The sequence below is a fragment of the Cydia pomonella genome, chromosome 1 (assembly GCF_033807575.1).
Source record: "Cydia pomonella isolate Wapato2018A chromosome 1, ilCydPomo1, whole genome shotgun sequence".
Classification (NCBI taxonomy): Eukaryota; Metazoa; Arthropoda; class Insecta; order Lepidoptera; family Tortricidae; genus Cydia; species Cydia pomonella.
This window is the reverse complement of record NC_084703.1, coordinates 16280637-16292706: the sequence shown is the minus strand read 5'-3', so window position 1 is coordinate 16292706 and position 12070 is coordinate 16280637. Positions and strand designations below refer to the sequence as shown.

The 12070-nt window shown below is 35.3% G+C and overlaps 1 protein-coding gene across 1 annotated transcript in view; it reads left to right on the top strand.

The window, feature by feature from the left end:
- Positions 1-12070, top strand: part of LOC133516815 (epithelial discoidin domain-containing receptor 1-like) — a 277132-nt gene that overhangs the window by 136073 nt on the left and 128989 nt on the right. Inside the window, exon 2 of the mRNA XM_061849795.1 lies at positions 8352-8621. Within this exon, the coding sequence (XP_061705779.1) occupies positions 8357-8621 (265 nt within the window). The 5' untranslated portion in view covers positions 8352-8356. The remainder of the gene's footprint in view (positions 1-8351; positions 8622-12070) is intronic.

Here is a 12070-nt window from a genome sequence, read left to right as displayed (position 1 = left end):
TTTTATAGTATTTCTTCTAGGGGCATTTCAATTAACGATTTATGTAAAAGTATCGTTATTTATGGAATGGGGAGTAAGATATCAGAATGGACGCCAGGTGCCAGTACCAGGTACTTCAGAATTTTATGAATTTAGCTCTAAAGATTGTAGTATTACAAATTTTAATAAGGCTATTTTCGTCTGTTTTGGCTAAGAATTATTCAATAATTCGTGATAAATCGCAACGGTTAGCCAAAATTAGTTTTTTTTTATTACATCGGTCGCAAACAAGCATACGGCCTGCAGGTAAATCTCCGTAGACTATGTAGGTACGCCTGCCACTCCAGAGGAGTTACATGCGCGTTGCCGGCCCTAACACTCCGCACCCTCTTTGAGCTCTGGCAACCTTACTCACCGGCAGGAACGCAACACTATGAGTAGAGTCTAGTGTTATTTGGCTGCAGTTTTCTGTACGGTTGAGGTACTTCCCCAGTAGGGCTCTGCTCTAGATCTGGAATGACATCCTCTGTGCTGTGGCCTACCTCACAAAGCGAGATGGCATTCACAGTGCCCATACCTCCCCTTTGGACATAGTTTAAGGACATACAAATTTGTAGTACTCGTAGGTCACTTCGACCTACATATTTTATAATAATAATAATTCAGCCTATATACTCGTACGTCCAACTGTACAGGCACAGGCCTCCTCTCATGCACGAGAGGGATTGAGCTGTAGTCCCCACGCATTGGCGGATTGGTGACTTCACATACACTTATTCACAGATGTATATAGGTTTCGTCACGATGTTTTCCTTCACCGAAAAGCTTGTGTTAAAAATAGGCCGAACGGGGGCTATTAATAAGCATCATGTAGGTACATTACAAGCATAAGGGAGTATTTTTGCAGCGCTACGTACGTCTTTTACCTAAGAAGAGAAGATGTTTTACAATAACTCAAAAACGACTGAACCCATTATACAGCGTGTATTTTTAATACGAACACATAATCAAAGGGCAGTAAGTTTAGGCTGTAATTTACACATTTTCATAGGTTTTATAAAAAAATGGACGACTTTTATTTTTTCATACAAAATAATTCAGCAAGCAATGTATCACTACTTCTTTTTAACTCAAAACGTCTCATTAATGACGAGACGTCACAACTGTCACAAGTGATCATGATATTCATGATATACGAAATACATTGCCGCTCCAAAAAATATCAATAATTAATTATGCTCTGGGAGTGAAGACTAAACTAAAAAAATCTTTCGGAATTGTTTCATAGCACTAAAACCTACGTCTAGTTTTAGTTTGAGGTTATATCAAAAATACACACTATGTTTCACGGTTTTCCCAGACCCATAAGTTCAAAATTTAGAGGGGGGGAGAACACTTTTTTTTAAAGACCTATCCATCAATACCCACACAAACTATTGGGTAAAAAAAAAAAAAAAAAAAAAATACTTTTTGTTCCCGTTCTGTCGCAACACTAACGATCACGGAGCAAAGCCTCGGGCGGACGGACAGACGGACACGGCACAACTATAAGGGTTTGTATGTGACTATGAAACCCTAAATATGTGAGAATACATGTATAAATTTTCGATAGGCCAAGTTACATATCCTTTTTAGTTGTTTTGTAAACGTTCAGACCAAATTATGGCCAGAGACAAGCTAGACCTATTATATGGGTTATAGGTATGTGCTACGCGCGACAAATAAAATTTAAAGTAAGTATCTGTATCATCTTCTTGTATTCGAAGCACACATAGCAAAATATTCCGCGTTATGTAAGATTGTTTACATTATTTAACATTAATACGTTCTATACTTAGTCATGTAGCAGTAACCTTATCAAAGTTGGATACATAAATGCCGTGACATCGCCGACCCCAACGACCTCAGTCGTCGCTAGGCTAGATCTCACTCACACAACCGCACGCGCCGCCGCATCTGAACGTCACCATTTGCATTTTATTGCCAAAGTTTCTGGCCGCAGAACGCCTATTTTTATGGTAAACTTATTCAAATGCACGGCGACGTCATAAATCCGGTGAAGGGGTATTCTGGCTTGGAAGCGAAAAACTTTCCGAGTGGCGTATAACGTGATCTGATATACTCGTACCTTGGACAGCATATTGTTTGTTTCAGCTGTTACTCATTTTGATTTAGAATCTTTGGCTTAATGATAAGCTTATATGCAGGTAGGAACAATAGAGTAATCAACAAAGCAACCAACCGTCCACCAAGAGCCCGGTCGAGTCTCACGTCAAGTGGTAATAAAAGAAATAAAGCGCTGTCGATTTTTCTTAGTAAAGAAAATCAATTTCTTTCTACTGGAAATTCATTTATCGACCACCTGCTCCCCGTGCTCGATCAAGCAAAGACCAATACAATAGATATAATATTTTACAAGACACTTAGATTAATTCAATACAAAATATACGTACCTACATATATATATGTATATTCCTTGACGAGTTCAACGTTATTAGCTGTTCTTTTAATTATCCTTACCCGTGCACATAATAAAATACCTTACCTATTCATGGGAGATACCTTTGAACGTTTATTACATTCCTTGTGTATAGCGCTTAACTGCGAATCTGCCCGCCCGCACAGATTGCGATGTCGTTTATGTTTATTTGTATTCAAATGCGTTACGTGCACACATACATCATTGACGTAATATATTCCGTACGTCGATGATTGTTCATATATTCTAGGTAGTAGTATATATCATTTCATATTTATATATTACCTACTCCAATTTTTTGAAAAAATGTTCCAAACATTAAAATACTTTCATGTTAGGTAACGTTGTGCATAAACTTGTAAGTACTTGCAATGCAAATACATAAATTTACTAAATATATAGCTACTGCCATTTGAAGATCGATGATAGAATTGGTGATTTTACCATTGTACCTACATTCTCGTACCACCTATGATATCCCACAGGGGCTCATTCGTCTACGCATTGAGCTCAATGAAGAATGATGCCTGCCCAAGAGATACACAATGATACTCGTGTAAAAGAAATGTATTGGTACTTTTCTGTTATTCATTTTATTAAATTTACTGTGGTTGAAAGGAAAGTTTTATAATATATAATATTGACTACGTAGTCCGAGACTGGTAGGTACTCACCTTCGTTTCATCTTATTATAAATAACCTGATTAATCCGTGCTACTCATTCGAGATGTGTGCTGCGAGTAGATATCTAATAACATAATATTTTAATTTATAATAACACTCTTTGGGTCTTTGATTTAGGTTACCTACCCGAGCTAGCTTTATTGTCTTCCCTAGTCTATAGTACATTAAAATAAAAAAGGTATCTGTATGTATTCTACATGTACTTACAGATTCCGACACCGACGTTTCATAACAAAGCGCGCGCTTTATATCGTCTAAATTGTTTTATTTAAATGAGAAATTCATACGAGTATATTAATATATACTCGACTTGTGTTATAAGAAACTAGAATCTAATATAAAGTTAATCTAATATGATTATTGATTTCACAATAAGTCTGTATATTCATGATCATAATATAGATTCATATAGGTAGAATAGCGTAAGAATAATTTATACTGAAATATTATCTATATATAATATAAATGTGTGTGTCCTTAACTGACTGACTCATCAACGCATTGCCGAAACTACAAATAATACAAAGTTGAAATTTGCACATCAGGTTAGATTTATAATGTGTACAAGAGATAAGAAGAAACGGTTTTGAGAAATTAAACCCCTAAGAGGGTTAAAAAGGGGATGAATGTTTGTAAAGGGTTCAATTTTTATTTAAACTAGGGATTTAAAACTTCTTAAAAACTTGATTGTATAAAGGCATAATATTAGAAATACAAAAAATATAATTTCAGTATTTTTGAAAATTCACCCCCTAAGGGGGTTATAAACGGGTTGAAAGTGTGAATGCGGTTTAAATTTTATTTAGCGCTATAAACTTGACACTTTGAAAATAAATTTCAGCGTTTTTATAATTTCATCCTCTTCAAATTTTAAAAAGGGGTTGATGGTTTGTATGAGGTATAAATTTAATTTAATCTAGGAACTTAAAATTTCGTAAATAGATACTTTATTAAAGGAGAACAAAACTAGTTTCAGCATTTTTGAAAATTCGTCCTTCAAGGTGGTGAAAAAAGAGGTTGAAATTGTGAATGGAGATTAGATTAAACATTTTTTGAGTGCGCGACTTGAATCTTTTGTATAAAGGCAAGTTATTAGTAAGAAAAGTAATTTCAGTGTTGTTTTTATAAAATCATAATAATAATAATAGGGTTGAAAACTGAATTCATTACAGATTCTTTGAAACTTCTTAGTAAGTAAAAGTTATTTCAACGTTCTTGAATATTCAATCCCTAAGGGGGTTAAAAAGGGAATATAAGTTTGTATGCAGTACAAGTTTTTTTTTAATTCATTCTCTAAGTTGGTGAAAAAAGGATTGAAAGTTTGCATCGGGAATGAAATTTTTGGTCAAGTTATAGTGAACTTCAAATGTCGTAGAAAGATTTAGATATTTATTCCTTAAGGGAGTTAAAATGGGTTGAACGTTTGTATTAATCCCCTAAGTTGATGCAAAAAGAGTTGAAAGTTGACATCGGGAGTGAACATTTTTTTTTTTATATTGGACTTGAAAATCTTCTAAGGGGGTTGAGAGGAATTATTTCGAGAACAATTTTTTTCAGTTAAGGGCTTGAAACTTCGTAGTTTATGACAGGCAAATCTCATGCGTTGTATAATTATTAACAAATGAAGAACCGTCCCTACTGCTATCTTTTGCTGCATACTATTCTATACTAATGTAGAATATATAACTACCAACATACAAATCCACGCGTACGAAGTCGCGGGCAACAGATAATTATGAAATAAATAAACTAAACTATGACCATGTGAATATAAAGTTGGTTTAGGCGAGACGGTCTCAAAAGCTTTAAAATGACCGATATAAAAGCACAATAGCGTGAACCATCGATCCAGTAAGTTAAGATAATAATTCTCCCCGGCGGAAACAAGTCCCGAGCAAGCTTTTGTGTCGTTACCGATCAGATTCCGTTTAAAAGATCAATGTTCGACTAACTTTAATTAAATTCATTTCATTATTGAATAAACTAAGTTTGAGCCCCTTGAACGTTTTGTAACGGAAGCACCGAGCAATAATAACTTTGACAGTTATAACCTCCACGTCGCTTAGTTTGACGCGAGTTCGCGGGAAACAAAACTTTGACATGGCATTTATAGTCCGCTGGTAAATCATTTATCACAGATGCATTAACTGCTTGTCTTATTCCGTGGTTGGCAACTGGCGTGCTATAGAAAGGTATGTTGACAGATGTTGAATTAAATATACCATTATTCTAAAAATAAAAACCTGTCATTCATAAACAACGTTTGATTGAGTTTAGTCTGTGGACGCTCTTAGATATTCCGCAATGGTCAATCGACAAATTACTTAGTAATTCAAGAGACCGACCAAGATTCATCTCTGTAAGTAAGTGTAACAGGTTTACAATATAAATGTAGGTTGAGGGGTAGGTACGGTGAGACCTCGTGGCTACCGGGCCACATGAGCTTTGTTTGACCTAAGGAACAATTGTGCAAAGCGGCATCGCCTGAGGCAAAAGTACATACACATTGCACTTGCTTGCCCTCGTAATAAGTAATTCAAGTAAGGAAATTTAAAAAAAAAATTGAATGCTTTATCTCGGAAACTATTAGCTCTACAGAGAGATCTAGTCTCGTATTGTAGCAAATTTACTTTATTTTAAAAACGCTTTGAGAAGGTACTATCAAAAATTAGTCCTATAGGGTTATAATCACCCAAATCTAAAAAAAAACACGAAATTATCGCAGTTTTCTCGATTCTTGACAAAGTTGCGTTCGACGCTCGAGGTCTCAAACTTGGATTATTCATTGGGCCAACATCATACACAAGCCTGCAAAAAATAAGAACTACCGGATTTGACACAATAGCTAATGTTTAAAATTACTGGATTACTATTAGAGCGAAAAGAAACGAAATCTAACTATAGATATCTATCACAGATATCCGACACCCTCGTGGATCAATGGGTTCATGAGTTTGGAATTATTATACCATCAATATAAATATTTAGGTATTTATTTCCCTGTTAATATAGAAAAATGAGTTACGTTGTACCTGGCGATGTGGTATCATAGGGCATTTATAAAATGTCATCATTTCTCTGCAGGTGCACCTACAGGACTAATGAACATTACTTTAATCTCATCGTTCAATTACTTAAAACGAAAAATAAAACAAAAAGAAACTGAGGAACATTATCGATGTGGATCGGAACTTTGTAGGCTTTCAGTACTGGTCCGCCGGGAGTTTAGTAGGTAAATATATTCCAGCGCGATGCCGCCTGCCGCCTGCCCGGGGCCTGCGTCAGCCAGCGCTTTACGCGGTGCGTCTTTGTGTTTTTAGACTGTTAAATATGTTATGAAATACATTTGTACGTTCATAATTCATACAAACTTAGTTTATATTTTGACCACAAACACTGTTGAAAACGTAATCGGAAGTAGGTAGTCATAGTTAACATTGTCTGGCGTGATAAATACTGTCTTATTTGAAAAAAAAACCGTAATTCTCTACCAAACAGTTATCTATATTTAATTTATGATAAGACCCGTGTTTTTCAAGTGGGTATGTTTGCAGTACATTGCGAATACATTAAAAATACACTGAAAAATTCAACACACTTAAAATCACACAGCAAACAAAATAAAAATTTGAAAAAAATAGCGCACTATCAGAATTGTTGAAAGGTCATCACCGCGAAGTCCCAGCCCCTGTCAGGGTCCGGTGTGATCGGGGTAGCTACCTACCCAAGAAGTAATTGAGACATTTCACCCAAAACCTTCAAATACAATAAAACAGAAAAAAGCTTTTACACATACCAAGAACGAGGGGAAGATTATGATAGACATACTGGTGCCCGTTTTAGGTTTGACGGCCCTCTTTACAGCGAAAGTCCATTTAGCTAGTCGGAAAGCAATTCCAGGCCTATGATGAATGTTACACTTTGGCCTGTGGGACATTCATTTTCAGTTCCACGAAAAGGTTTCGATTATGAAATATTTTACCTGACTATATTCCTTTGAAATATATGATTTTGATATCGGTATAAATAGGTAATGAATAGACCCTATTGTATATTGAACGACTATAAAGCAACATATATCTCAACCATTTCTTCAACACTTATTCGTATGTACAAAATTCATTGCAATGCATTAGCCTTAAATGATTAAATGAAACTGAATCCCACATTTAAAGCAAAATTGTACTTTATCTCACTAAAAAAAGACTAAGCAGATTCAAATTTGGTACATTTAGATTTAAAAAATATATTATTTCTCATAATTTCACCAGTTTAGTTTGAGGCCACTGCGGGGTTGATGTGCACTGAGTCTGACGTACCCAATATTTTGCACATCGGATAACTTACGAAGCATGTTTGACCGAGAGTCCATATGTAAGTACCAACCCCGGTTGCGCTCGGCTAGGGTAACAATTACGGATGCTATCTCCGGAGCTCTAGATTCGAGGGGCGCCACCCTCGCGCCTACCGTCTGTTTATGTAACCTGCCGCGAGACTCTAATAAAACAAAGTGCAGGTGAATTTTTGCCCCTGTACTTGTGAAAAAATGATAGAACATTTTTTCCCTCTGATAGCTATGACGCTCTGAATTCTAGTCTCCTGGAATCTCGCTTTTGTTGTGTATATGGTATGCGGACTATTTTTTAATTTTCCACAATAAACAATTCTACCAGCTTACTTACGTTGAAATAATATGATGGTTTTACCTCTACTCGAGTTTCTTCAGAGAGGTTTTAATTTACATACCTGTGTCGCTTTTTATCTAGTTAACGAACTTCTAACCTCAAAATGACGTAGTTATATCGTAAATAAAGTAGCCCGAGTCAACTTTTTTACATCTTTTTCCGATACTTTGTCTAAGATTGTTTTCTTTTGAAAATTGTAAGCTCAGTAAGTACAAAGAGCGTTAAATAAAGAACTTACAAGATCTAGAGAGATACCGAATTATTGTATTTATGGAAGTTAAAATGGGATGACAGTAACGAATTTCAGCCAAATCGGGCCGTTTGACACTAACATAATAATACATACAAGTGTTAATTTTTTTGCGTTCACATTTACGACGTGTAAGACACCCAGAACTTTCGAAAAAATAATATATAAATACAATAAAAACTAAAATAAATAAATAAAAGTGAAAGCAACAAGTAACAGTTGCTGTTTACAGTAATAACAGCGCGTTGTCAAAATAATGTTTTTTCTTGTTCAGGCACGATGTGGCGATTAGCGCCACTAGTGACGCGACTCCTGATCGTGTCACTGGTGGCGCTCGTGTTCGCGGACGGGGCCGGCAGCACCTCGGTGGCGACGCTGACGCGGGGCCCCGCTCCCCGCCCCACGGCGCCCCTGCCCCGCAAGCAGCGCCCGCGCAAGCGGCGCACTACCACCACCACCACCACCCTCGAGCCGGACGAGGACGAAGATGACATGACTACGCAGCCTACCACCACTACCGTTGATCCTAGGATGTTCGACCACAGTAAGTTGATTATTCAGTAGTAATTTCACCTATCGCGTCGAAATGTTGGTCCCTATGACAGTTCGTTTTAATATGGAGCAACATTTATCGGAAGTTTAACATATTAATTTATTTAGGAATGTAATATTTAGGTAATAAAAATACGTGAAAACATATTTATTTCATTATTTTTCAATTAAGTTCACCAAAGCCGACTTGAATAAACTGTTATATGGACCATAATTCGAGGCGAGAGGTATAGTAGTAAAAATCATGTCAATACAAAACAGTTGTTTTGTGTAGTTGCGCAGCCTTCGGATAGGCTACGAGCGATTTGCATGGTGGTGGTAAGTAAAGCGATCGCAGGGCATACGGTGGTGAAAATTGGAACTAATCATGGATAGCGTCTAACATTTCGTACAAGTTATATGGCTCAAAATGGAACTATAATTTACGAATACTCCTGAAATATTTATTTGAATTGTATGGTGTAAGGGACCATTGTAATCTGTATGAAATGCTTAATATCCGTGTAACTAGCTTTGCAAATGCCACATATTATGTGATCTTTTTCTAAAAGTTAAGAATGGGTGTAGTAAGTTACCCTTCAGAGATAGACATTCACCATCGCGGACTTTTTGTAGACCTTTGAAAGAGAGACAACCCCACTACTTATACTTTGTGTTAATATAACTTGCACTTTGTTAATATTACTACATATATCGCTAAAACAACGCTCCGTCAAGCTTCATTTCTTATTTCGGTGAGGACTTAATACTTATTGAATTTAAAAAAAAAATACTTTTAGGCAGTTTTTTACCGGCCCTTGGTATTCATGTAAAGTATAAATATTCTACTAAAAATCGAAATATAGATATGTACGGTTTTAAATATAACAATTTGAAAGAAAAGCTTCAAAATTTTTCTATTTACCCTGTGATTTCTAGGGACCCGGTTTTACAGTACCTAACGTATGTAACCACATAGCTAATTTTAATCCCTCAACCTCAATAATGCATAGGTATTTTTTTAAATAGTGATTAGGATATTTAGCAATTAGTAAGATATACATCGGTTCAGTCCTTATTTGTTATATTTAATGTTACCTGCGACCCACAGGGAGGTTTTGCGCCATAAATCGTGGTATAATTAGGCGCTCGTTAACTCGTACGTGTCTGCCTCATTAACTGATTAATCCCCCAGCGGCCACGCTCTGAGCAGAAAAATCTAATTATTTCCAACGATATCGGAAGATAATTAACTTGAACACATCCTTTATGATATTTTTAGGGAAAATCGTTAAGAAAATATTTTATAAATTTTGGCAATAAAGAGTAATTAAAAAAAATCGAGTATATGAAATGATGATAGAAGTGGAAGGAACTTTTCTTAAATATACTATAATAACATATTAATTATCTAGTTTATACACATTTTCCTCCTGGGCACGCGCCTCTTCTCAAGCATGAAAAAGGATTGAACTATAGTTTTCACACTGGCTCTAATCGGGTTGTGAACTTCACATACAATGCATTGCTTTGAACTTATTTCCCAGTTTACGAGTACACAGGTACGACATTTTTAAAGGTACGACGATTTATAAAATTTATGCTATTTATTTTATTAAACAAACAAGTTACAGTCTCATATGAATATAACGGCCATCGTATGCAAAAAATGAACATTTAGACATTTATTTAAATTTATTATACATTTTATTTATCATTGTATTCAAGTAGTATTATATATATATATGTAGGTATATTCACCTTATGCACATCAGTGGCCATATTAAGAGTTTCCTATAGGGTTTGAGTTACGGCACATTGAAAATATAGATACGACAAAAATATACCTATACGTTGTGGATAGGTCTGTAGTACCTAATATTAACTTGGGACGGACGGAACAGGAATAGTTATTTTAGTACTGGTATAGGTAGTTCTCACCCTTCATTAGAAAGATCAAAAAAATCCCTAGTTACAAACTGAAACAACAGTAGTTCGTAAATTGAATTCGTCTCACATGAAATTAATTTATATACGTAGGTGTACAAAGTAATTACGTTTAATAGTTTCTGAACGTGTTCATAATGTATCTCTGTTAGGGTTGTCATTCACATCATTAAATTCTTAAGCTGGCGTTCGAAAACCGACTTCCTGTAGTTCAGTTATTTTTTATTTTTTATCAATGTTACCCTACGAATCAAAATACCCTTCATCATCAAAGGCTAAGGTATCCATAGACATTTATAATTTGCGGGACTTAGTCCTGTAATACATACATCTCAATTTCAACAGATGAGACTGTAACAACTTTTTCTAACTATACAAATGGGGCGTAACGTTACTACCCTACCAACTACCAACCCTATACACTCAGTAAATGTAATGCTAATGGATCGTTCATCACTATATTTAAGTAAAATAATTACACCTTTTTAATTTTTTTTTACTTTTCTGGTAAGGATCAATTTAATTATCTACCATAATGATCACCCTACAACACGTAATTAATAAAGATAAAACCTCTTTAACCATTATGACAGCACTTTGACAATGAAAACATGTCACACTCGAGTGAGATACGGTTTTTTTCTAAAGTAACCAAACTCTAATAACATTCTGACACTTGTCAAGTTGTCACCGGTAAAGCAAATCGTATCGGTACTTATTTGAGAGAAGTATTCTAATTGTAAGATGTCCATGCATGTCGTAAATAAATTAATTTGTTTTATGGACACTAGAAAAAAGTGTATGTGTATCAGCTCCTACGCAAGACTGGAGTTAATTCTTTACGAACGAGGTTTAATAAATATTATAAAATATAAGATCAAATCTCCGCAAATTGACAACTGTTAACATTTAATAGATAAAGTGTTTCTATGCAGCCTTTGCTAGGTTAGGGGATGCGCACGATAAGTGGCGCACGAAATATAACGTAACGTAACATTACGTTTGATTTTACTCCCCAAAAACTGTCATACTGCGGGCTTATAAATGAAAAATTGATCCTTAAGGAGTAAACTCCAAAAATTATGTTAAGTTCACTAATACTTGTATGAAACAGTTGCCTATCCTATAATAACTATTATGTCTAACTAACTATAATTAATGAATGCCCTGAGTTCATCATGTCCACGTATTCTGAATCACCATTTAAAGGCCCCTTCTTCATAACAGAATCAAGTTGTGAAGATATAATTAGTTAATAGTAAAATTAGGCACCTACAATAAAATTAATAGGCGCATTTAGAACGCGTTTCAATCACTTATTTATTCCAATAATGCAGACTACATATTTCTTACTGAATAGAGAATAATCTAGCTGTCTTTAATAATTTCTTTAGATTTCTTTCCATGTGATTTCGACGGTGCTAGGACTTAACCGGGGGAATTTATATCATTTACAAACTTAAAGCTTCCCTACTCTACTCTTCTTTGGAAAGTTTAATTCAGTTTTACTGGAAC